Below are 26,851 nucleotides of genomic sequence, written 5' to 3' on the forward strand. Positions count from 1 at the left end.
ATTATATTTAGCCCTCACATAGCCCACTCTGGATAATCTGTGCGTGAGCTGGCCTGGTTGTGGGCCACAGCTCCAGATTGCCGATCCTCCGTCTGAGCTTTGCTGCCAGACTCCTTCGTGTTTTCCCGAGTAGGGCTCGCTGAGTAGCGCTATGTCTATCTTCTGCTCCAGGACTGTTTGCGCCAACAGGTCCTGAGCAGCTCGGCAGTGCTTTAGGTTAAGCTGGAGGAGCTTACCCATCAACCAGTTTAGACAGGGCCTTCTTGAACTCAGAGCAGCTGCGGCTAAGGGCTGAGTGGGCTGCCGAGCGGGTGTCTCCTGACTTGCCAATGCATAGTATGCACTTTGGTGGGTTGTTGCATATGTTGTGCATGTGGCCCTCCTCTTCGCACCTAAAGCAGGCATCTCTTGCCACTGGACGTTTGGACCTGCACCTGGCTGCAGTGTGTCCAAAGCCCATGCAGTTGTAGCATCGTGTTGGCGTAATACGGCGTCGTATGCGACACACCACCAAGCCAATTCGCACCTTGCCAAGTTCGAGGAGCCTATGGGCAAAGTCGGGCTGGAGGTTTTATGTGGCTCTTTGCGTCGCTCCATACGCTTACCGCATGTATGGCGCTGATGCGTGTGGTAGTGCGCTTTCAAGCGCTGCGGATATCGCCTCAGATACCTCTTCGCTGGTCGTTCCCTCGTCTATGTCGAGGACTTCAACCGCAGTCGTCTCCTGGATGGTCTTCCCTGCTGCCTTACCGCCAAGCGCTTCTTGAATGGCCACCTATAGCTCCTGGGTGGCAGGGTCGGAGGGTTATTGCATCCTGAGTAGCAGCTCCCCCGAGGCAGTCTTCCGGATTCCCTGAACCTTGTTTATTAGGGTCTGAAGAGTTGGTGCTGCCTTCACCAGTTTGGGGATGTCGGCGTATGATGCCTCCTCGGTGCATTTGACCAGCACTGCGTCTGGCCGGGCTGTCTTCTTATGTTTGGCACGCCTACCTCTGACCTCACTCCACTTCTGGGTTGGGTCAGCGCTTTCTGCCTTGCTTATCGGAGTTTTGGTCGCCTCTTGCCGGATGGGGACAGGATGACCTTGCCTGGGCTTGGCGCGAGCGCTCTTCTCCTCAGTTTGCGTCGCCTTAGTCGCACTGGGCTTCGTGGGGTGTGGGTCACACTTGACCAGCCTGGGTAGGGGGCCTGCAGGTTGGCAGTGGCACTGGCAATCGCCTGGCTCTGTCCTTTCCTCCGCTGGCGCCTTCAGCTGGGACCTGACTTCCATTTGCAGCTACTTCATTCGCCCGATCATTTTCTTGATGGCCATGTTAATAGACCTCTGGCCCTTCTCGTTCATTTGATGTAGGAGATCATCCAGTATTGCTCCCATCTCATCGATGTCTTGGGCGCTGGTCCTGCTTCTCTTGGGGGGGTTTTTCCTCACGCTACTCGATGGAGAAGGGGGTTCCCGCGGCCTCTTTGGGGTATCGGCGTCCTTAAAGTCGTCCTGTGGCGGCCCACTGGCAAAGCTGCGCATCGAGCTTTGCTTCATGGGCTGCGCTAAGGCTGCTAGTTGGTAAGGCGTTGTTCGGGCCACCTTTGAGGCTTTTTGGAAAGCCATTGCTCCGTTGCTTGTCATGCTACTTGACAAGTGTGCCACCGGCAAAGCAAGGTTGGGGGAAATTTTTGGGCGGGGTTTTTCCTGGCCACGTCCACAAAGCTATCTGCTGGGAGCCACTGTTTCTCCGCAGCGGGCGCTGTCAAGGGCTGTCTGCTTTGGCACCCAGTGCCCCTTCACAGCACTGCTATCGATCAGCTGGTTAGTGGCCTGCACTCTCCAGCCCTGGTATACCAGTCGATCAGCTGCGATGCCTGGAGTGGAATGTGTGCAACCCCAAAGTAGAAAGGAACGAGAAGGAACGTGTGAGTCGCTTCTGGGGACGCGACTCTACTTATACCCGTACTCAGTCAGTATATACATTTTTAGCTTATGTTTTTAAAATTTTAAAAAAAAAAAAATTTTACATTTTACATTTTTTTGTATATGATATCTACATTACATATACAATGTATATTTACATCTAACATGTGGATTTTACATGTTCCAATTATTTACATCTCCTCCGCTAGGGGTTGCCCTGAACCGGCAGAGTGAGCGAGGATAGATGGTTGTCGTTGGCGGGAGGGGGAGGGGAAGCAACAAATTAATTTTTCATTCTGGTATAATTAGATATCTGATTCAGATTAATCTGGTAGTTTGGTTTTTATAGTTTTTAGTTTTATCGTACTAAAGGCCCCCATTTTCGTCCTTTGTGTGGGCGGGGGGCGGCGAATTTTGAATACCTAGTGTGATATCACATGAGTTGAAACAAATTTGGTTTCCTAGCTTTATAGTCTTAGATCCAGGCTCATCAAGAGACAAACAGGAGCAGGGAGGACGACTGGATAAGATCGTATTATGTATCAATATATTTATGGGGTGAAACGTTTCTTGTTACAACCATTTTTTAGTAGGGTATAAAAAGGAGGAAAAAGGAGGAAAAAGGAAAAGAAAAGGCGGGAGCCTCCGGGCGTTGAGTGACAATGCACTCAAGGTGGGGCCTGGCACCCCTTGCCCCCTTTGGGTGCCCGTGAAGGAACGACGAGCAGTCCGGATCCGGGGCCATCAGGTGTGTGGCTTGACTCTCCCAGGTGAGCACGCGGTGTCAACAAACGCTTTGGCTAATATGTATGCGGGTCTTTCCGCAGGTATATTTCGCGATTTCGGACTTTGTTTTGCAGAGCAGCTGTTTGTCGCGTACGCACTCGAAAAATTCGCGACTGTGTATCATTCCGGGAGTGTTTTTTTTTTTGTATTCATTCGTTTATTTCTTCTATTCTATTTTCTTGCTTTACTACTACAATCTTACACTAGTGGGCATAATTTTAGTGCGGGCCGTGTTGGGGAGTGGGCGCCCAACGCGCGCGGTACTGCCGCAAAGCATTGCTTCGCACGCTCGAAGGCTCCTACTCCGTCTCCTGCTTACGCCTTCTCTCCAAAACTCTCAGAGTTCGCATAACGCTAGAGGCGAACTCTGCGGCCGCTTCCCATGCCCTTGGCTCGGCCAGCATGATCGGCACCAAGGTCACGGTAGAGATCCTGGCGCCACTACTGCCTCCAGGCGGAGACGTTCGCGGTCAAACCTGTGGCATTCGAAGAGGACGTGCCGTGCGTCCTCCACTATGCCGGTGCCGCACGCTGGGCACCAGTCCTCCGTCTCATGGCCGAAGCGCTTGAGGTAGCTGCGAAAGCAGCCGTGTCCACTAAGCGCCTGGGTGAGATAGAAATCTATCTGCCATCTACTGATGCTGTTTCTTCTTGCGTTAGCCTTCAGCTCGGCTCTTGTCGCCTCGCTTCCGTCCTGCGCGGCGGTATGGATCTCTTTTCTCTCCCTTATCAGCTCCCTAAGTGGGACTTGCCCGGCGATGACCAGCGCTTCTCTGGTGTTGAGAAGCATTCGCGAGAGCGCTCCTGCGGTTCCGTTGGCCTTCCTCTGCACGTACTCCAAGTGCTCCTTGAAGGAGAGGCGAGTGTCGATGAGCACCCCGAGGTACTTGATTGCCCTCTGCGAGCGTATCGTGGTGCCACCGACCTGCACACTTGCTGTTTCTACAGCTTTCCGGCTCGATATGAGCACCGCCTCAGTCTTCTGCGCTGCCAGGTCCAATCCGGCGACGGTAAGCCACGACTCCACGGCTCGGACGGCCGCGTTGGCGAGCTCCTCCACTGCGGAGAGGTGCTTGGCCACCACCACTATGGCGACGTCGTCCGCAAACCCCACCATGCTGGTGTTGGCTGGCATCGGTAGCGTCAGGACACCGTCGTACATGGCGTTCCAGAGCAGGGGTCCCAAAACGGAGCCCTGAGGGACTCCGGCTGAGACGTTGTATGCCCTGGAACTCAGACTAGTCTCGTACGTCAGCACCCTGTCGCAGAGATGCTGAAACGCTGTAGGGCCTCTAGCGTGCGGCTCCAATCGGCCGAGTTGAATGCGTTCCTTATATCGAGTGTCACCACGAGACAGTAGGATTTGGACCCTCCTCTCCATCTGGAACCAGCGCAGGCTTCCTCTGCCGTTTTAACCACCTTGGAGATGGCGTCCAGCGTCGACTTCCCCTTCCTGAACCCGTATTGCTCCGGGGAGAGGCCGCCTGCTGCTTTGATGGCTGTACTCAGCCTCGTGGCGATCACCTTCTCGAAAACCTTCCCTGTCGTGTTCAGGAGGCAGATGGGCCTGTAGGAGGACGCCTCGCCCGGCGGCTTTCCCGGCTTGGACAGCAAAAAGAGCCGTTGCCTCTTCCACCTCGATGGGAACGTACCCTCGTGGAGGCATCTGTTGAACAGACCCGTGACCTCGCTTGGGATCAGCGCTAGTGCCAGCTTCGTCGCTCGGTTAGGAATCGCATCCGGCCCCGGTGCCTGCAGCACCCCTTCCTCCGTGACCTCGCATTTGTCGTCCAGACTGTGCTCGGGGCTCGGGGATGTTGTTATGGGCCGCCCTTGCGAGAACAAGGTCCTAACGATCCCCTCCAACACTACTGGGTCCGTTGGGGCTCTGCTTCCGGCGTTGATGCTCTTGACCACCATCTTGTAGGCGCCTCCCCAGGGGTCCTCCTCGGCGGCGTCGCACAGCTTGAGGAAGCATTCTCTTTTGCTGTCTCTAATGGCGGTCTTCAACTCCTTCCGCGCGACTTTGTATGCCTCGCAGCAGGTTACTAGTCGCGGAGTTCCCCTGGCTCGTTGGAGCTGTCTTCTCGCGGTGTGGCAGAAGACTCGTTCCACCAGAAGACTGGGGCATGGTGCTTCCCAAACGCACTTCGCTGGAGCATGCTCAGGTCGCAGGCCGCTTCCACTGCCTCCCCCAGCTGGGTCGCCCACTCGTTGGCTCCGTCAGACTCTGATGCCGTGTAGGTCCGGAGGGCGCTTGCAAAGGCCTGTGTCCTCAACGTGACCTTCCGATACGCCTTCCTTTGCTGAGTAGGAGCTGCTCTTACCCGATCCGGTCCGACAAACACGCACTCGATGGCCTCGTGGTCGCTAGCGGTGTAGGCGTCGCTGATTCTCCAACTAGAGTTTCTGGCCAACGCGCTGCTGGCGTATGTGAGGTCAATGACTGACCCCATGCCTCCCCTGCTGAATGTTTGTTGGGATCCTTCGTTGAGCAGCACCATGTCCAAGGTAGGCCTCCAGCACCGTGCGTCCTCTAGCGTTGGTAAGGGAGGACCCCCACTCCTGGGCCCAGGCATTGAAGTCGCCCCCGACTACGACGTCGCTTCGTCCTCGCAGGTCTCCGATCAGCTCGTCGATGATTCGGCTGAAGGTCTCCAGCGGGAGGCTAGGCGCCAGGTAGCAGCTATAGACCCACTTACCGCCTACTTTGCCTCGGACGAACCCATCGGCCGACTTTATGTCGCAGCTCTGGGGCGTCTCCACTCCGCATGTCCACAACGTAGCTCTGCCCGAGCGATCTGTGGCCCAGTCGCTGCAGCTGGGAACCCTATAGGGCTCGCTGAGGATTGCCACCTCCGATCCCCGCTCACGCACCGTCTGTTTCAGGAGGTCCTGTGCGGCCCTGCAGTGGTTCAGGTTGAGCTGGATCAACCGCATGTCTTTCTGCGTTGACCGACCCCGCTGAACGCGGCCGGGCAGCTTTTGCTGCCGGCCTGGTGCCTGGACTCCTTCTTGCCCGCTGCCGAGCAAATGAAGCATGATGGCTCCTTTTTGCAGTCAACGGCTTTGTGCCGCTGCTAGCCGCTCCTATCTATTGCACTCCTGCAGCTGCTCGCGATGTGCCCAAGTTCCAGGCATCTGTAGCATCTCGGGAGTCCTCCTCTTTCGCGGATCCTGCAGACGGTCCAGCCGATCCGCACCTGTCCCCGCTGCATTACTGCTTTGCCCAGGGAAAAAGGCAAGCTGACCACCGCCGTTTGGGACTCCGCGTAGCCGCGTCGCAGGCTTCGCACCCTGACTCGTCCCTCCTCTATCCCGAGCTGGTCGAAATAGCGGATATGTGTGAGTTATAACACAGATTAGGTACAAAGATTATTCCCAAGTCAGTAATTTTGTAAAGGCGGTTTAAGGAACAGTTATGGATATTATAGTCAAAGAGGTAAGGCTTGCTGCGATGGAATGTCATGACGTTAGATTTGGAAATGTTAAGGGAAAGAATGTTTATTAAGCACCAGTTGTTGAGGGCGTCAAGATCAGATTGGAGACATAACGGGGACATGGGGTCGCTATAGGAGTGAGTTAAGACTTGGGGAAGATCATTGATGAATAAATTAAACAACAGAGGGCCAAGATGGCTACCTTGAGGTACCCCCGACGATACCGAGACAGGCTTAGAAAGAGAGTTATTAAAACAGACACGCTGAGATCGATTACCAAGATATGCATTAAACCAGAAAAGAAGTTTAGGCGGAAACCCTAGGAGAGATAATTTATGAATAAGCAGATTATGATTCACTGAATCAAATGCGTTACTAAAGTCAGTATAGACTACGTCAGTTCGCGACTGCTTAGCGAAACCCTCATGCACGAAAGTGGAGAATTCCAGGAGGTTAGACGAAATAGACCGACGTTTTACAAATCCATGCTGCGATTCAGAGAATAATGAACAACAAAAGTGTTGGAGCTGGGAAGTAATTATTTTTTGGAAGAGTTTAGGAATGGCGGATAACCAGACCAGATGGCTGCCTTCCCGCATCTGCTGTTGATCCAGCCGCTTCCCGGTATCGTCCTGAATGGCTCGCATATAAGAACGACGTCCGTCTTCCGCTCTCTAACTGCTTGTCTTAGGAGAGACTGTGCAGCTTCGCAGTGGTTGAGATTCAGTTGAGTGCATCTCATGCTGATCTCTTCGACAGGGCGCTCCTAAACAGGGGGCATCTACCGCTGCCGGCCACGTGCTTCCAATCGGCGCTCCGAGTCGCAGTCTTTTGCTATGTGGTCCTCCTTACCACATCTCCTGCACACCTTTGATCTATCGATCTCGCTCCTGCACTGCCGTGCCATGTGCCCGAATTCGAGGCATTGGAAGCACTTGGTGACGCTGACCCGTTCGCGGAGTCTGCATCTAACCCAGCCTACCCTCAGCACTCCCAGCTTAAGCGCCTTTTGAGCGCTCTCCGCTGGTAGCCTGATTGTGGCCGTCTGAGTTCCTCCGTATGCCTTCCGCAATTGGATGTCCTCTGCGGTTAACTCCGTGAGGGTTACCTGTCTTCTCATTGCCTCCACTATATCGTCCCTAGTGGTGATCTCGTCGAGGTCCCTGCATTCGAGACTCACCCGATGCGTCAGGGTACGGACTTCCGCCTGCTCACCCAGCGTCCCAACTACTAGACTCTTGAAAGTCTCAGTCTCCTGTCCCGATTTGTTGAGCTGCAACAAGAGCTCTCCTTTTTGTGTCCTCCTTATCCTGGCGACCGCGTCTCCGAGTCCGTGAAGGGTTTCGTCCGTCTTCACTTTACGCAGTATATCAGCGTAGCTGGTTTCGCCTTTCGTGGAAATGATGATGGCATCCGGTCGCGTCTTCTCTACGAGAGCTCCAGGCGGCTTTTCCGTCTTCTTCCTTCTGCGTCGGTTGGACACGGTCTGGAAAGGGATCTCCGCGGGCGCTTCGTTCCCCGTTTCGATGGGGGCGTCGTTTCCGACTGCTACGCCTGGCATGGTCTGTGCTTCCACTGATGCCTTGGTTCTCTTCGTCCGAGGTGTTGGCGCACCTGCAGCCTGCTTCCTCTTTGGCTCCGGAGCCGTTCTAAAGAACGGGGATGTCTGAGAGGACTGGTGTGTCCTGATCACAGCCTTAGCTCCTTCGTCATGTAGCTGGATGGCTACCAGCTCATACAGCACCCGTATGCTCTCGATCGAGTCCCTCATAGGCTGGTGTATCGAGCGCCTCTTCCCATCGTCGAGCATCTCCACAAGCTGCGTGATTTCTCTTCCGAGATCGCGCAATGCTGTGCTGCTCTCCGAGTCCTGGCGTTGCACCGGATCCGTGCGTGCCGGCGGGGGCGCGTCAGTCCGTTCGCCAGTCGGGGTCCTCGCCATTTTGTTGCTTTTTGTAAAGCCGTCTACCTTCTCTTTCGTATTTGGTGTGGTTGTGCTCATTTTGTTGGGTCCCAACTCATAAGCCGTTGTCCTTGTCCGTTGTACAGTCGCGTTTTGATCCCATGGTTGTCTAAGCAAGCGGGGAGGCCATGCGAGGGTTGACTCTCGCCCTTATGGGGTCGGGAGTTCAGAGCCGGATCCGCGCTAGTCAGGAGTGACTCAACTGAGCCTGTACGTCCAACTTAATGGCGACGAAACAAGGAGCGTGCTTAGAGATTGGCCAATTTTTCACGGGACGGGGGCAGAAGCAGCATTAGCCTAACAGCCATTTCACTCCGCGTACTAAGGTGCTAGAATACTAATTTCCGTCAGCCCAGGGGTCGTCAGGTATGACAAGGGGGGTCCAGTTCCGATCCTAAGACTTTACTGGTCTCCGTCTTAGTCGCCTTCTCGTATTAGCTAGGTACTGTGCAGACCTATTTGGGGGATACCTGACATGTGCCGGCGGTTACGAGCTGCTTTAGTGCTCTGGAGAGGAATCGACCTGTCTATTACCAAGTTAATGGAATTCAGGGTCTTTCCGCCTACTACAAGGCACCTATCCGAGCATAACATCCCCGTGTCTTCTTAGTCGCCTCATACGACATATGAGGCGTGAGGTCGATCACCGAGCCTGCACCTCCTCGGTTGAACGTATTTGCCGATCCTTGGTTCAGCAAAACCACGTCGAGCGTCGCGAAGGCCTCCAGGAGGGCCTGACCCTTCGCTATTGCGTCCGAGCTGCTGGTTTTGGAGATATCGCTGCCCCACTCCTGGGCCCACGCATTGAAATCTCCCGCAATTACGACAGGCTTGCGGTCTCTGGCATCGTCCACCAGCTCGTCTAAGGCTGCTGCGAAGCTATGGCGACTTAAGCTTGGTGGGAGGTAGCAACTATACACCCACAGACTCGCCAGTTTGGCCCGCACAAAGTGTCTATACGCTACGCATGATGTCGGCCGTATGCATGGTCTGCCACAGGACCAGATCGCTGATTTCCCCGACGAGCTATCGACCCAACATCCGTCTGCTGGGGATCGGTATGGCTCGCTGATGATGGCGACATCCGACCTTTGCTCCCGCACCGCCTGAGTGAGCAAATCGCTTGCTGCCTCGCAATGGTTTAGGTTGAGCTGGTAAAACCTAAACATGCTGGTTGGCTTTCTTGCTCTCCTTGGCTGTCATGGGACACCTCTGGCTTCCAGCAGCGTGGTTGTGCGGCTTCCCTTTTCCAGCGCAATAGAAGCATTTCGCCTCCTTACGGCAGTCGCGGATTTTGTGACCTTCAGCACCGCAACGGAAGCACCATCCGCTTCTGTCCACTGTACTGACACAATTCGCTGCGATGTGCCCAAGCTCCAGGCACTTGAAGCAGTTCAATGGCAAATTACGCTCCCTTATCCTGCACACAGACCAGGCCACCTTAATCTTCCCAACGGCCAGAATCTTTCTTGCCTCGATCGCAGAGAGGCTGATAATGGCGCGTTGCGTGCCTCCATACGCTGGACGCATACTTTTTATGGCTGCTTCATCCAGCGTGGCGCCGAGCTGCTCCTGAAATGCCTGCTTCAGGTCATTTGCTGTGGCCATCTCGTCCAGGTATACCACTTCAAGCCTCGTTTGCTGGGTGAGAGCTCGCGCCTCCACCTTCCCTTGCAGGGCAGTGCTGATGCTGTCTCTCAGCTGCTGCGTTGTATCCAGGGTAGCGCCATTTAGCTCCAGCAAGAGTGCTCCTTTGGCGGTGCACTTCACCTTGCGGACGCTCTCTCCAACCATCCTCAATTTTTCGTCCAGGCTCCGGGTGACCAGGTTTAATATTTCCGCGTACGTCATCTTATCTTTTGGCTCGATTATAATGGCATCTGCTCGCGGTCGCACCGGTCGAGTGTGTGTCCTGCCCTTCACTTCCGTCCACTCGGTTGCTGGAAGAATTTTCTCCTTTGTCTCAATCCGTCAACCTTGGTGAGGCTGCTGTAGGGGGTCTCCTCCTGGTCTTTTTTTCGCTTTGGCGTGTTAATAGCGGACGTAGCGGGGGGTCTTTTTCCTCCGGTTTGTTGAGGGGAGCACTGGGTCTGCTGGTCCTTGTGCTCAGCACGCTCCTTCCTCTGGGCGTTCGAGTCGAAGCTAAAAAGGGCCGACTTTTGCAGCCTAACCACTTTTTGCGCCAGCTCCTTCATGTCCTTGTTGAGGTACCGAGCGTCCCTCAACATTTTCGACAATTCTGTCGATTTCTCCACCAGGCTCACCAGAGTAGAGCGAAGGTCCTCAACTTCCTCTACCCCTAAAGCGCTCTTCTCGCGGGTGGCACCGCTGAAGTCAAACGGGTTGACTGGGGCTTCCGCCGGGGCTGACACCGTGAGCGTCGGCTGCTGCCTCATATGTAGGGATTCCTTTAGAGAGGATCCAGTCTGAAGGACTGGGTGTGTCCCTTTCTCCGCTGGCTGCTCTCTTGGCCATATGCCCCTGGGCGTTTGCCACTGCGGTGGGGAGCGCTGCAGGCTCGATCTCCTCTCAAAAGCCATCTTTTCCTCCTCCTCCATACTTTCCGTTATGTGCGATCGGTTAGGGTTTTGAATTCAAGTAGCCCGCGAAGCTTGAATAACCGGTTCATCGGATCCACCAATCTGGCAACCTTGCGTCGATCAGCTGCTTTCCGATACCTCCGTTGTAATAGCAACTCTGCCGATCAGCTGTTCTGTAAAATCTCCAGCCGCTCGAACAGAAAAGTTGAGTGAAAATTGTTTTTATTTTTCCTCTACTAATACCATCAAACGTGAAAGGCGCCAAACCTCCTCTTCTCCGCCCCCCTCCAGAGTGGGGCACGACTGTTTCTGCCTCTGCAACTTGGATGGGCGTCGGCGGGATCGGACACCATGCGCAGTACGTACCCTGGCGACAGTATGCTGTCCTTAACCACTTCCCTTTGTTTTGCAGGCGGTGATAGGATTATTTGCGAGGAAAACTCGGAGCTCATCCAAAACACAACCGTACTAGAAAGGGTTCGATACTACTCCTCATCCTAAGAGTGTGTGTGTATATGGCGTTGTTGGCGTCCTAAGAGTGTGTGTGTATATGGCGTTGTTCTGGGGTGGGTTGGCTTTCCTGGTAGAGGTTGTGGTATTTTGGGCCAACGGTCCACCTTGGTTTGGAATCAGTCCCGGCAGCATGAATTCGGAGTAAAGATCAGCCCCCAACACCAAGTTGGTCGTTCTCGGCCGGAACCAGCGATCGTCCGCTAGGGTGATGTTGGCCGTGTTAGCAAGAAGCTGGTCCACTACGGGCTTGATGGGGGTGCGCAACCTGGTCGGCATCACTTTCAAAATGACTTCCTTCAGGAAGTCGGAGGAGCGCGATTTGAGTACGGCCGTGCATGCCCTTTCCGTGCCGACACGGGTGACGGAGAGCCCGAAGGCCGTTGCCAGGGATGTGTCGATACGGCTGAGAGGGCAGCACGAGTCGACCACTGCACGAATGTCAAATGTTTTGGATCCCGTATCATTCACAGTTGGCAACACTCTTGTCCGTTGGCGATCCAGGATGGAGGAGAGCGAGATGGTGGGAATCGACCTGGCGGGATGTTAAGGGGAGACCTGTCGTGTGTGCGATGTCGCTCAGGTGTGTGCTGGCGAAGGTTGCTGCGGCTCGGAAATGTGCAGCAAAGTGTGGTGGTCCCCCTGGCATATCTGACACCAATCTTTCCGTCGGCACGTTGCTCCCGAATGTTGGTGCGCGAGGCACTTAGGGCAATACTTGTTTATAAGCACGGCCCGTAGTCGCTTCACCGCCGCCAAACGCATGAAGCGCTGGCACTTGCGCTGTAACGTGCAACCAGAAAAGTATTATACGCGGGCAGTGTGATTCGAGAAAGCTGGGTACGCTAATTATTATCCGGCTCTAGCTCGTCGACTTTGGGGGTGGAGTTGTTGCTACCTCGAATCTGCCCTTTTCCGCTGCTACAATTATCGATAACAGAACGCTAGAACGGTAGAAGTGATGAGAAGGACAGAAGAAGAAGTAGGCGGGAGAGAGGAGAGAGAGAGATAGGTAAAGACAAAAGAGAATAAGAGAATAAAGTAGAAGGAAGAGAAAAGAAGAGACGGAGAGACATCGGGCTTATATCCACAGCTGTTATGTGGAGACTGACCCACCCTACCTTAGGTAATTTTCTCAAAAGCATCGCGCTTCTGATGACCCCTTGTTGGACCTCTACTAAAACGCGTAGGCTGGCATCGAGTTCATTGATTTGCTTTAACTATTCTTCATGGTTATTCCTTAATGTATAAAAATGCTAAAAATGGCGATAATAGGAGAAGTGGCTTAATAACTACAAAAAGTATATAATTTGCGAGATTTATAAACTATGAAGAGTTCAAATATACATTGATTATATAAAGGCGAAGGATCCTAAGGTAGGATATATCACTTCGTCGTTAGGATTAAACAATTAACTCTATTTTTTTTAGAATTCTACCTTGCTGCATAGGAAACAACCGTATTATTTAAATTTAATTCAGGTTATTCTCCAAGTACGGTCGTTCACTAAACGCAGAGGGCTTTCCTATTCATTTATGGAAAACGCGGTTTAAAGATAAACGCTTAAGCTTGGCCACGACAGACCATTGAACAAGACGGAATCGTCCTGATGTAGGGCGAAGGTTTGTTTACGGGTCACACTACACACATACAGTTTGTTTTTTCTTGTTTTACTCACGCACAATTCATTTTTCTCCCACGGCGAAAGATCGATCTCCCGACGTGCTCTGAAAATTTAAATGTTAACTCAGGAATGGGAAATGAATACCGGGTGTGTGTCCCCTGCTTGCCACATCAAGGTACTCTAATCTTCGTCAACAGTAGGCTGCATGCCCACCAAACTTGGCGCGCACTTATCTTTTCGCAACAGCAATTACAATGTCTTAATGATATTTATGATCGTTAATAATACGGAAATGGTTTAAATGGCTAGTGTCTAGGTGCTTTTAAACTAATGATGATGATTCCATAAGGGCAACATTGCATTTAACCCAAAAATGTACATTAAGGATGTTTAACAGTGGAAGCTTTAACTAAATGAAACTTAATTAATGTTCCTAACTGACGGGGCAATTACGCTGAATTTTTAACCCATTAAAGGCTTGGGAAAATCGTCCTCAGAATTTCAGCAGGGAGTCGCGACTCGTATAGGCAGCTTCTGCTTCTTGAATTCTATAGCTTTCCACTACCGCTTGAAACGCCGATAGACCCTAGATGCAACATGTGCGAGTGAGACACCAGCCCGGAGGGACAGAAAGAGAGCTATTCTCTCACGGTAGGAGGATTCGTTTCCCCTTTACTGAGCGATGGCCAAGATCTGGAGGAGGTTACTCCATCCTCGGGAGTTAACACCCTTCCTTGGTGCTGCAACGAAGGCCGCAGGTGGCTCTAGAGCGTCATCTGCGGGTACTCGGCGTCGGCTTTTAATCCTTCTTGAGCGCCTCGGCGCGGCGCTGCTGGGCTGCCCGGTCTAGGGCGCTCCTAGCGAGGCACGGTATGCAGACTAACGAAAGGTTATCCTGGAGTTATTCCAGCCTCTGGCCGGCGGCGACTAGCGGCTTACTTGGCCAGTGACTGGAAGGCGAGAAGCGTATATGTAGCGTGGGTCGCTTCCCCGCAATGGTACAAGACCGTCCGGTCTTTGTGGCGGAGCACGTTCTACTCCTGGAGTTATTCCAGCCTCTGGCCGGCGGCGACTAGCGGCTTACTTGGCCAGCGACTGGAAGGCGAGCAGCGTATATGTAGCGTGGGTCGCTTCCCCGCAATGGTACAAGACCGTCCGGTCTTCGTGGCGGAGCACGTTCTCCTCAAAGCGAGATCCCGTAGAGCCTCCCTTTGCCTGCACGCTACTCTGTTAAACAGCGGGAGCAGTCGTTTCGGGCGCTATGGAAGAATGGTCTTAAAAAAATGCTTTAGGCGCACTCAAATTGCCTCGCTCACCCCAAATATGGCAATCCACTAGCGGATTGCACGGTTTCACTATATCAGGCAGTAACTAGCACTCTTTTTATACACTGATGCACTTTATAACTAGTATTTTCTTTTTCCGCTTGTGCAAGGCACGTCTGGTCACGAAGGCGGTATACGACGGAAAAGGAAACGCTTAGCCTGTCATTTTGACACCACGGGTTAGGCCTCACCTAATTTCGATCGTCCCTGGGCTTGATCAAAGCACCCCTGAAAACCCTCACCTACCGGTTTGAGGTCTTGCGTTTGTCAGATTTAGATTGTCTCCATCCCTGAGCACCAAGATCGATATTTTTTTCCCAGAATATACTCGATTAGTTAGTCCCGCCAACTATCGTTTTGTTACAGGTCGCTTCAGGCCCGCTACAGCGCAAAGCGTGAACATCACGGCACACGCGGCATCGGAATGATGCCGTTCCTTTTGGGCCTTTCTGCTTCTGGGATTTACGGGGTGCCATACTGCTGGGTAATAAAAAGGGGAACGAGATGGAGATTAAGAACAAGGGATTACTTTGTTTTAGACCGGATGCCAGTCTCGATAGGAAGCAATATCAGCTTCGCGATTGGACGTTTGATGACGCCTCGGGCAGTCAAGACGTCGACTACTAGGACTTTGAGATCGGCGCCAGGATATGTGTTCTGGATTCGCCCGAGGCGCCATTCGTTAGCTGGAAGATTATCTTCTTTGATGATCACGAGGTCGTTTAGTTGGAGGTCTCGCGATGGCAGCTGCCATTTGTTGCTTTTTTGGAGTTCCTTGAGGTATTCCCCTTTCCACCGGAGACAGAAATGTTGATGGAGGGACTTAAGACGCTGCCAGCGATTTAAAATAGACGCTGCGTCGGCACCAATTTCTGGCTCAGTGTTGGATAGGATTGGGCTACCGACAAGGAAGTGACCCGGGCTCAACGCCATTAGGTCGGTCGGGTCTTCGGACATTGGCGAAATTGGACGTGAATTCAGGCATGCCTCTACTTTGGAAAGTAGAGTTGACAGCTCCTCAAAGGTATGCTTGAACGTGGCCGTGGATTTATAAAAGAGAGTTTTAAAACTCTTCACCCCAGCTTCCCATAAGCCACCCATGTGTGGGGCACTAGGAGGGTTGAACTGCCAGGATAACTGTTGATGGCTGTATTTGGAAAGGACAACATTTCTTGTGGCCTCCAGAAACTCACGCGACAGGACCTTGGCAGCTCCGACAAATGTTTTCCCATTATCGGAGTGCATTGTCGCTGGACACCCACGCCGTGCTATAAATCTCGAAAATTTCGGTCGTGAGGTCTGAGGTCGCTTCCAAATGGACCGCTTTGGTGCTAAAACACACAAAGACGCAAACGTACCCCTTGGTTATCAAACAGACTCGGCCTGTTTAATTCTTAATATCAAAGGGGCCGGCAAAGTCGACACCGGTGTGTGTGAAGGGGCGCGAAAAGGAAGTACGTTGAGCATCCATCCGGTAACGGCATTCATCCGGTATGTACTGCCATTCACGGAATTCTTAACGGTATCCATGCAGGAGTATATATGTTTTCTAACGGTCCCTCCGTGTCTGTCTGTGTGTGTGTGTGTATTTTTTTGCTTGTTTTTTTTCTGTGCTTTGGGTTTTTGTTGTTTGCCAAAAATCCCTGCAATACAAAATCATACGCTGTATCCGTGTATCCTCTTCCCTTTTTTTTTTTTTGAGGGGTTGCACACACACAATTCACTCGAGTTTTACTCCGAGCTCCGCACCGAATGCTATTCCGAAGTTCACTCCAAACTCCGAGGAGAGGGAAGATACACTGAGTCGATTGTCAAGTGCAGTTGTGTTTCAAAACGAGCTCCAAGTTTTCCGCAAAAAGAATCTGTGCCACGCCTGAAAAACAAAAGGAAGGCTGTTGAAAGCAGTCTACTGTCACGCCAGTACGTACTGTGTATGTCATCTGGCCTCGCCGACGTCCCGCCTGGTTGCAGGGGCACGGTTTAGTCACGGTGTAGTAGCGCTCCACGTAGGAGGGGGAGGGCTGAATCTCTGTTTTGGCGCTTTCCACTATCCTCATTGTTAGTGGAAGAAAAAAAATTTTCACTCAACCTGTTGCTCTCGACTGGAGTTTCACAGCTGATCACAGAGTTGCCAGACAGGTGATCGTGTAGAGTTGCTCCACGGACGAAGCTGCCGGGCTTCACAGAACGATGCAAGGTTGCCAGATCGGTGGAGATTGGGCAACCGGGTGGAAGTTGAGAGCCAACGGATATTTAAAATTTGAATTTCGAAGTAGGAGGAATGGAGGAGGAGGAAAAGGTGGCCTTCGAGAGGAGGTCAAGCCTGCAGCGCTTCCCACCGCAGTGGCAGACGCCCAGAGGTGTCTGGCCAAAAGAGCAGGCCTTCGGGAAAATGGCACAATTATGCCTTGATACTGGCTCCCCATTAAAGGAGCCTCTGAAGTTGATGCAGCACCCAACGCTGACTGTCTCGGCCCCTGCAGAAGCCCCAGTCAATCCGTTCGACTTTAGCAGCGAGACTGGTGAGAGAAGCATTACGGGGACGAAGGTAGCCGCAGAGCTGCGGACTATCCTCACGACTCTCGTCGATAGGTCGACAGAACTATCAAAGATGTTGAAGGAAGCTAGATACCTAAACAAGGACATGAAGGACCTGGCGCAGAAGGTGCTGAGACTGCAAAAGTCCGCACTTTTCAGCCGATGTGTAGCTGACTACCACAAAATCCGAAACTGCCATAAGGAAGCGAAGTGCTTTCATTGCGCCGGGAACGGAAAGCCGCACAACCACATCGCTGGAAGTCAGAGATGCCCAATGGCATCCAAAGCGAACGGTAGGATGAAAAAAAACGGCCATGATTAGATGCTACCAGATCAATCTAGCAGGCTGAACCACAAGCCTGCTATAATAGCAGGTGATTTCAACGCGTGGCCTCAGGAGTGGGGTAGCGACATCTCAAAAACCAGCAGCTCGGATGCCATAGCAAAGGGACAGGCCCTTCTGGAGGCCTTCGCGACGCTGGACGTTGTCTTGCTGAACCAGCGCTCAGCGAACACGTTCAATCGGGGAGGTGCAGGATCGGTCATCGATCCCACCTTCGTCATGAGCTCCCTCTCCCCTCAGGCCAAATGGAGTTTGGGAAACCATTACACTGCCAGCGACCATGAGGCACTGGTGTTCTCGATAGGCGGCGGATCTGGAAGAACCCAGAACCAGACCGAACAGAGGCTAGCCTACAAGGGAGACACACTTCGCGTTCCGGTGTTTTTGGAGGCGATGAGCGGAGTTTCGGTAGAAGGCTCAGCGCAGCAGATGGCCAACCAGCTGTCAGAACAGCTTTTGCTCGCATGCGACGCCAGCATGACTCGAAGGAAGAAGTTCGGTGGCAAGCAGTCGCCGACCTATTGGTGGAGCGACGAGATAGCGGAGGCGAGGCGCACCTGCCTGTCTGCCAGAAGGAGCTACCAGAGATCACGCAGACGCAGTGACAGCGATTGGCCGGGATTTCACCAAGCCTATGGAGAGGTCAGAAAAACGCTGAAGACAGCTATCAAGAGGAGCAAACGGGAGTGTTTTTTGAAGCTCTGCGATTCAGCCGAGCATGACCCATGGGGAAAAGCATACAAGATGGTGATGAAGCGGTTAAACGCCAGTAACGCAGAAGCGCCCTCTGACCCACATCAACTCAGGGCTATCGTCGAGGCGCTGTTCCCTACCTGCGCAACCAACCGCGCTCCAGGAGTCGACGAGATCCAGCCACCACACGATGTGGAGCCAGTAGCGACCGAGGAGCTTTTATCCGCATCGCGAAAGATGAAGCCGAACTAGGCTCCCGGCCCGCTAGTTAAAAGGAGTCTCCGCCAGTGTTTTGGTCCACGGGTGTTCAGCATTAGTCTTGTCAGTGCCGCATTACTGGACGCTGCCTTCGCACTCGTGTAGGCTAGGCGCTCTCGGAAACAGAGCCGTGTGATCATGATCATGACCCCCAGATATTTCACCGCTCTCTTAGACGTCACTGTGGTGTCTGCGACCCTGATGCAGGCCGTCTCCACCTTCTTGCGGCTGGACACCAGCTCTGCCTCGGTCTTTTGAGGCGCGAGCTCAAGTCCGACTTGTTCCAGCCACTGCTGGATAAGCAAAATCGTCTGGTTGCAGGTCGACTCCGCCAGGGTCAGCTCTTTCGCAACCACCAGTATGACCACGTCGTCTGCGAAGCCCACCACGTGCACTCCTCGGGGGAGCCTGAGTCGCAAGATGCCGTCGTACATCACATTCCAGAGTAGAGGGCCCAGCACCGAACCCTGGGGGACGCCACCAGTCACCTCGTATTGCTCTGTACCGGTCTGCGTATCGTACAGTAGCAGCCTCCCTTCGAAGTAGCTACGCACCATCCGTAGCAGATAAGCTGGGGTATTGAAGCTCTCGAGGGCCCTCAGAATGCAGCTCCACCTTGCTGTGTTGAACGCATTTCTGATGTCAAGCGTGACCATCAGGCAGTACTCCTTCCCTCCCCCTTTCCACCGCGTGCCGGCGTGTGTGTGTGTGTGTGTTTTTTTTTTTTTTTGTGTTGTGTGTTCTGGAAGCTCTATGCCGACTCATCGCCTAATGGCGCCGAAGTGTGGGACTCTAACCCACTAAACCAATCTAACACACCAACCCCGGTCCCGGCGGAACTGTCGCGAGATATTACTTCGCCGGGGGGAAATGCCTATACGCTCATCTATTTTAGACTATGTCTATCTCTGTTCCTTGCGTGCTCTTTCTTCGCGACGCAGCTTGGTAGTCATCACTGTGGCCATGTTGCTTATCGCAGCCCAGTTTTCTTCTGACTCCAGTAGACATTGCGCTAGGTTTGCCACTGATGGCGTCCTTCCAAGCTTGTTGGTGAGGACTACCCGATCTTGCTCGAACCTTGGACATTCAAAGAAACAATGTTCCGCGTCTTCGGTGACCCGTGTGCAAAGCACACAGAAGGGGTCATCCTCGTGCTTAAACCTATGCAGGTAGGATTTAAAGCATCCATGTCCTGTCAGCAATTGGGTCAGGTGGTACTCCACTTGTCCAACTCTACGGCTCCGGCTACGATTCAGCCAACTCTGCAGGTCGGGGATTAGCCTATGTGTCCAACGCCCTTTGATGCTGGAGTCCCAGGCGCTTTGCCATTGCCGTATTGTGCGCTGCCTCGCGTCGCCTCTGGTATCCTGGTCGCTAGTCCCTAGATCTCTTTGTGCCCTTATTCCTGCGGCTTCTGTTGCCAACAGGTGGAGAGGGATCATTCCTGCTACCACTAGTGCTGCGTCTTGCGATACCGTTCTGAATGCACAGCATACTCTCAACGCGCACACTCTCTGGACTGCGTTGCATTCTCGGGCATATGTTTTCTGTTTCAATGCATCGGCCCATATTGGTGCCGCATACATTAACGTCGAACTTACCACGCTCGCCAAGAGCTTCCGTCTTGGCTGTTTTGGTCCTCGCGTGTTTGCCATTATTCGAGATAGGGCAACTGCCGTCTTACCGGCTTTGCTGCTTGCATACTCCATGTGGTGCTTGAAACTGAGTCTATGGTCGATCATGACCCCCAGGTACTTCAGGCTTGGACTAGAGCTAATAGTGGAGTCACCTACTTGGATTGTGGCCGTCTCAACTATCTTTCTGCTGCTTATGAGCACCGCCTCTGTCTTATGGGTGGCTAATGTTAGGCCTCTCCCGGAAAGCCATGTTTTGGCTCGCTCTACGGCGTCATTGCAGATTCTTTGTGCCTCTTCTCTATATTTTGCCACTGCGACTATTGCTATGTCGTCAGCAAAACCTATCACCGTGGCGCCAATTGGCATATTCATCTGAAGGATTCCATCATACATGATGTTCCACAGCAGCGGTCCGAGTACCGATCCCTGGGGAACACCTCCAGTGATTTGGTGCTCAAGTGTCCCCTTGTCTGTCTCAAATATGAGCACTCGGTCTCTGAGATAGTCAGCGATGATTATCTGCAAATACGGCGGTACTTGGAAGTTTTCCAATGCTTCTAGTATGTGGTCCCAACTGGCAGAGTTAAACGCATTTTGGACGTCGAGTGTTGTCACTATGCAGTACTCTTTGCTCCCATACATCCATCGGGTGCCATCTATAGCTCGCTTTGCTATCTCACATACCTCGCCGATTGCGTCCACAGTGGAGCTGCCTTTGCGGAACCCATACTGTCTCGGTGAGAGTTGACGCGTTACAGCTGCATCCAGCCTTGTGTGGATTATGCGCTCGAGGATCTTACCCACTGTGTCTAGCATGCAGAGTGGTCTGTAAGATGATGGCTCCTCGGTCGGCTTGTTCCCTTTGGGTATAAGGACAAGCCGCTGTCGCTTCCATGGTCTGGGGAATATTCCTTCGGACATGCACGCGTTGAAGAGTCCCACATAGGTCTGTGGATTTGTCTCCATCGCAGTGCGGAGTACGGCATTTGGAACCCCATCAGGTCCCGGTGCTTTGCCGTCCTTGGTCCGAGTTAAAGCTTCGAGGATTTCTGCTTCTGTAGTGGGTTCTATTTCAAGTGGCGGAATTCCTTCCGTCACTCTCTGGGCTGACACTTACTCTGGAAATAGAGTTCCCACTATGTTTGCCAGCAGATCTGCACACATTGGTGGCGGGGAACTGAACACTCGCAGTTTCTTCATCACCAGCCTGTATGCGTAGCCCCAAGGGTTCGCATCTGCGTCTTCGCAGAGCTTTTCAAAGCATTTTCGCTTGCTTTCTTTGATCTGCCTCTTCAGGAGGCGTCTGCATTCTTTATATTCCCCTTGGAGCCTCTCGAATTCCGGGGATCCTCTCGAGCGTTGATATAGCCGCCTTTTGTGGTGGCACTCCCGCCTGGCACTAGCTATATCTGCAGTCCACCAGTATGTTGGGCTACGATTGCCAGGGCTCGGCCTTTTCCTTAGCATGGAGGCGTCGCATGCTGCCAACGTTTGCATAGCCAGTTGGCTTGCTCTTTCTGAGGCTGTCCCGCTGGTCTCGTAATGCTCGAACATGGCTCGTACCATGTCCGGCTCCAGCGTTTCGACTTTGTACCTGATCTGCTTGCCCAGGACAGAGTTGCGTGCTGCAACGTCCTTGACTTCATAGATCAGGGCCGAATGGTCACTCCCAGTATAGATGTCGCTAACCTTCCAAGTTGTCCTCGGGCTAAGGCTACTGCTCGCGAACGTTAGGTCTATTATGGACCCCGTTCCTGCTCTGCCGAATGTCTGCTGGCTGCCTGTGTTTAGCAGCACGGCATCGAGCGTCGCGAAGCTTTCTAAGAGTACCTGTCCCCTTGGGTTGGTTCTCGGGCACCCCCACTCCGTCGCCCATGCGTTAAAGTCGCCGGCAATGATGGTAGGGTGTTTCTCCCGGGCGTCATCCGCAATGCCTTCCAGCACCGCCGTCGCTTGCTGCAACGTGAGGCTCGGTGGCAGATAGCAGCTGTAGATGTAAACATCATTCAGCCGTGCTCTGGCGAAACCGTCTCCGACACATGTGTGCCGTAGTTGCTGCGTTGGGCTGCCACAGCTCCATATCGCTGCTTTTTTCCTACAATCAGCAATCCACTCCTCGGAATTGCGATTGCGGTATTGCTCGCTTATGACTGCTACATCAATGCGGTGTTCTCTGACGGTTTGCTCCAGTAGCTGCTGGGTCACCTCACAGTGGTTGAGGTTTATTTGGATGATTTTCATCTATCCCTCATTTGCTGGATCGCCTTTTGGTACTGCGGGCACCTCGAACTCGTCGTTTGGTGCTTCGTGTCCCTCGCCCGGTGCCGCTTGCAGAGAATGCAGGTCGGCTGGGCTTTGCAGTCTTTAGCCTGGTGGTCTGTTTCTGAGCAATTGTAGCAGCACTTTGAGAAGTCTTGGGCACTTTTGCAGTTCGTCGCGATGTGCCCAAACTCCATGCACTTAAAGCATCTTCTAGGCGTGGTTTTGGGCCGTATCCGGCAATACCCCCATCCCAGGCGGATTCTTCCTTTCCCTATAAGCGTCGCTGCTACTGTCGGCGAGACTTTCAGCGTCAGGGTCTGGGCCTCATTTATGGCTACCCCTGCCTGCTCCGTTAGCTCCGCCAGCACTTCCTCTTGAGTGGACACCTCGTCTATGTCCTTTACCTCAATGATCGCCGTTTCAGTAAGGCTTCTGACTTCGGCCGTGCTTCCGAGCGCCTCCTGCACCGCTGCCTGCATTTCCTGGGTTTTCGGGTCTGCCGATTTCTCCAGAACTAGTAGGAGCTCTCCCTTTGCGGTGCGTCGCACCCCTTGCACTGTTTGCCCTAGGGCCTTAAGGCTTAATGCTTCCTCTGGGCCATGGTGGCGGCACATGCTGCATCGATGCTCTCCATGACTTGGTTGGCCATGCACTCCGCGTTACCATGCGTCACGAGGTTTGACATCATGTTCGAAAACAGCGCAGTGTTGAACCTATCCGCGCGGTAGCATTTCCATCTAGGCGCGTCTGCTATGACGCCAGCAACCTGCTCGCCAATGTTGCAGATAATGGCCATGTGGTCGCTCGCTGTGTAGGCGTTGCTGATACTCCAACCCGAGGTGTTGAAGAGTGAGCTGCTGGTAAAGGTGAGGTCTACGATCGATCCGAATCCTGCCCTGGAGAAGGTATGTTGCACACCCTGATTGAGGAGCGCTATGTCCAGGGGTGCGATGGTCTCCAGCAAGACCCTACCTCTCGCATTCGTTGAGGCGCTTCCCCATTCCTCTGCCCACGCGTTGAAATCGCCTATGATAGCCACTGGGTGATGATCTTTGACATCAGCCGCTAGATTTTCTATGATACCTGTGAATTCGGCGAGCGACAGGCTTGGAGCGAGGTAAACACTGTACATCCAGACCCTTCCAACCTTTGCGCGTACGAATCCCACCTCCGGGCTTACGTTGGTGGCCTGCATGGGTGTGGTACCGCAAAGCCATAGCGCGGCTTTTTTGGTGGCATCCAGTAAGAATACCGGGGACTCCATGGGGCGGTATGGCTCGCTGATAATGGCAAGGTCTACCGCCATTTCTCTCACTGTTTGGCTTAGCAGGTCCTGAGCCGCAGCACAGTGATTGAGGTTGAGCTGTAATAGCTTCATCATTGCGGCGGCAAACTGGACCCACCTTTGGCTGCTGGGCATCTCTTGCTACCCGCGTAGTGATCCGTGTCCTTGCCCTTGTTAGCCGTGCAGATGAAGCAGCGTAGATCGCTCTGGCAGGTTGCGGCCTTATGGCCGTTTGCGCCGCACCTGAGGCAGCATCCGGTGCGATCCACCGCGCTCTTGCACCTGATTGTGTGTGTTTTTTTTGTATTCATTTAATGGCTTCCTCAATAGTGCTTATACCTAAGAACAATACAATATGGTACGAACAGTTGGGGGACAGATGGGGTAGGGGTCGTGCGAGCAGCGGTACTGCCGCAAGGCATTGCTTCGCCCGCGCGGAGACACCTACTCCGTTTGCTCCTTCCGCCTTCTCTCCATGGCCCTGAGCGTTTTCATAACGCTCGCGGCGAACACCGTGGCAGCTTCCCAGATCCTCTGGTCTGCCAGCATCAGCGGCACCAGGTTGTCGACGCATATTGCAGACCCTGCAATGGCTTCAAGCTCCTGTCGCTCGTATGCGAACCGGTGGCACTCGAAGAGGACGCGCTGAGCGTCCTCCACTATGCCAGAGCCGCACTCCGGGCACCAGTCCTCCGTATCGTGCCCAAAGCGCTTGAGGTAGCTGCGGAAGCAGCCATGCCCGCTCAGTGCCTGGGTTAGGTAGTGGTCTACCTGCCCGTGCTTCCTTCCGACCCAGGACGAGATGTGTGGGATGAGGGAGTGCGTCCAGCCCCCTTTTTGGGAGCTGTCCCACCTCCTCTGCCATTTCTCCATGCTGCTCCTTCTGGCGGCAGCCTTCAGCTCTGACTTGCTGATTCCTGCTTCGTCGTCCTGCAGGGCGTCTTAAATTTCTCTGCGCTCCCGGATCAGCTCCCCTAGAGGAATATGCCCGGCGATGACCAGCGCTGCCTCGTCCGAGATGGTCCGGAACGCGCATGCGATCCTGATGGCGCATAGCCGATACGTGGCCTCCAGCCCCCGCATATAGCTTTTCACCGTTGCGGCCTTCGCCCACACCGGCGCGGCGTAGAGCATTTGCGCCGTTACAACGCTCGTCAGCAGCTTCCTCGTTGCCTGTTTTGGGCCTCTGGTGTTGAGCAGCAACCTCGAGAGCGATCCTACGGTTCCGCTGGCCTTCTTGTTGATGTACTCCAGGTGCTCCTTGAAGGATAGCCTCGTGTCTATGTGGACACCCAGGTATTTAATCGACCTTTGGGAGGTGATCGTGGTCCCTCCGACCTGCACGATGGCAGTCTCCACCGCTTTTCGGCTCGATATGAGCACCGCCTCCGTCTTGTGGGCCGCCAGCTCGAGGCCTGCTACCGCTAGCCACGATTCCACGGCTTGGATAGCCTCGTTGGCGAGGTTTTCTACGGCGGCAAGGTCCTTTGCGACCACCCCTATCGCGACGTCGTCCGCGAAGCCTACCAAGCTTGTGCTGGCTGTCATCGGCAACCTCAAAACTCCATCGTACATGGCGTTCCAGAGCAGGGGTCCCAAAACGGAGCCCTGCGGGACTCCGGCTGAGACTTCGTATGCTCTGGAACCCAGACTCGTGTCCATCGTGAGTACCCTGGCGCTGAAATAGCTGTAAGCTATATTCAGAAGGTACCCCGGGATGTTGAAGCTTCTGAGGGCCTCCAGCGTTCGGCCCCAATCGGCAGAGTTGAAGGCGTTCCTTACATCCAGCGTCACCACCAGACAGTAGGACTTGCTTCCACCTCTCCACCTGGTTCCCGCGCATGCCTCCTTTGCCGTTACTACCACTCTTGAGATGGCGTCCAGCGTTGACTTCCCCTTCCTGAAGCCGTATTGGCCCGGGGAGAGACCGCCAGCCGCTTCGATGGCTGCACTCAGCCTCGTTGCAACCACCTTCTCGAAGACCTTCCCGATGGTGTCCAGCAGACAGATGGGCCTGTAGGAGGAGGCCTCTCCTGGTGGCTTGCCCGGCTTGGCCAGAAGTAGCAGCCGCTGCCTCTTCCACCTCTCGGGGAACGTGCCCTCCTGTAGGCACTGGTTAAACAGGCCAGCAACCTCCGTCGGGAGCAGCGCTAGCGCCAGCTTTAGCGCCCTGTTGGGGATCGCATCTGGGCCCGGTGCCTTCTTGGGCTTTAGGCGTCTGCCCGCACGCCGTACCTCGTCTTCCGTGACCTCGGATATCTCGCCTCGTCTTAACTCCGACCGTGGAGAGCTCACGACCCGTTGCCCTCGTGGGAACAGGGCGCTAACTATCCCCTCCAGCTCCTCGGGATCAGTTGGGGCTTTGCCTCCCGCGTTGATCCTCTTCACCACCATCTGGTACGCACGTCCCCAGGGATCTTCTTCAACTGCATCGCACAGCTTGAGGAAGCATTCCCTCTTGCTGCTCCTGATGGCTGTCTTCAGCTCCTTTCTTGCCGCCTTGTAGCGCTCGCTGCAGCTGTCCAGGCGCGAAGTGCCCCTAGCCCGTTGCAGAAGCCTTCTGGCGCGGAGGCATGTTCTGCCCCTCGCTCAGGCACGCCCACCGAGCACTGGATTGCGTCGTGGTCGCTGGCGGTGTAGACCTCGCTGACCTTCCATCGAGCGTGGCGTGCCAGCGCGCTGCTGGCGTATGTGATGTCAATGTCTGACCCCGTGCCTGCCCTGCTGAAGGTTTGCCGGGACCCTTCGTTTAGCAGGACGATGTCCAGCGTGGCGAAAGCCTCTAGCACCGTGCGACCTCTGGCATTGGTACGGGAGGACCCCCATTCCTGGGCCCAGGCATTGAAGTCGCCCCCGACCACGACGTTGCTCCGTCCTCTCAGGTCGCTGCACAGATCGTCCAGGATCCTGCTGAAGCTCTCCAGCGAGAGACTGGGCGCCAGGTAGCAGCTGTACAGCCACGTACCTCCAACGTTCGCCCGGACGAATCCTTCTGCTGACTTGGCGTCGCGCATCTGTGGAGCATTCACTCCGCAGAGCCACAGGGAAGCTTTGCCAGTGCTGTCCGTGGCCCACACGCTGCTGCTCCCCACCTTGTAGGGTTCGCTGAGGATTGCCACCTCCGAGCCCAGCTCACGCACCGTCTGCGCCAGGAGATCCTGCGCCACTCTGCAGTAATTCAGATTTAGTTGGATCAACTGCATGAGGATCTGGCGTTCTTGACCCCGCTGCTTGCGGCTGGGCAGCTCCTACTGCCTGCCTGATGCCTTGTCTCCTTCATCCCAGCTGCTGAGCAGATAAAGCACGATGGCTCCTTGCTGCACTCGGCTGCCTTGTGCCCCTGTCCACCGCATTTGATGCAGCAGCCGCTCCTGTCCACCGAGCTCTTGCAATTACTTGCAATATGCCCGGGTTCCAGGCACCTGTAGCATCTTGGGAGACCCTCTCTTTCTCGGATCCTGCAGACGGTCCAGCCGATCCGCACCTCGCCGCGCTCCAAAACGGCTTTGCCCACGGAAAAGGGCAAGCTGACCACCGCTAACTGTGACTCCGAGTAGCCTCGTCGCAAGCTCCGCACTCGGATTTGGCCCTCCTCGATTTTGTTCTGGCTCGCGATGGCGCCGCAGATCTCCCGCTCCGTTGCGAGTTCCCGCCCGCTTGTACTATGACAGCGTCTGGGCGTGCGCGACGTCTGTCCTCGGCTTTTTAGCCACTAAACTCCACCCGCTTTCACGGTCAGG

At 54.1% G+C, this 26,851-nt stretch overlaps 3 protein-coding genes across 3 annotated transcripts; all 3 read right to left on the reverse strand.

The window, feature by feature from the left end:
• Positions 1 to 4,740: 4,740 nt before the first annotated feature.
• Positions 4,741 to 5,734, reverse strand: LOC121405175. The gene is made up of 2 exons (XM_041595782.1): positions 5,194 to 5,734; positions 4,741 to 5,138 (listed from the first exon to the last, which is right to left on the reverse strand). Exons 1-2 carry the CDS (start codon positions 5,732 to 5,734, stop codon positions 4,741 to 4,743), a joined length of 939 nt encoding a protein of 312 aa, XP_041451716.1.
• Positions 5,735 to 20,677: 14,943 nt separating this feature from the next.
• LOC121405176 lies at positions 20,678 to 21,805 on the reverse strand. The gene has a single exon (XM_041595783.1). It carries the CDS (start codon positions 21,803 to 21,805, stop codon positions 20,678 to 20,680), a length of 1,128 nt encoding a protein of 375 aa, XP_041451717.1.
• Positions 21,802 to 22,305, reverse strand: LOC121405177. Its single transcript, XM_041595784.1, has one exon. It carries the CDS (start codon positions 22,303 to 22,305, stop codon positions 21,802 to 21,804), a length of 504 nt encoding a protein of 167 aa, XP_041451718.1.
• Between the last annotated feature and the right edge of the window lie 4,546 nt (positions 22,306 to 26,851).

Source organism: Drosophila obscura, unplaced genomic scaffold (genome assembly GCF_018151105.1).
Source record: "Drosophila obscura isolate BZ-5 IFL unplaced genomic scaffold, ASM1815110v1 contig_75, whole genome shotgun sequence".
NCBI lineage: Eukaryota > Metazoa > Arthropoda > Insecta > Diptera > Drosophilidae > Drosophila > Drosophila obscura.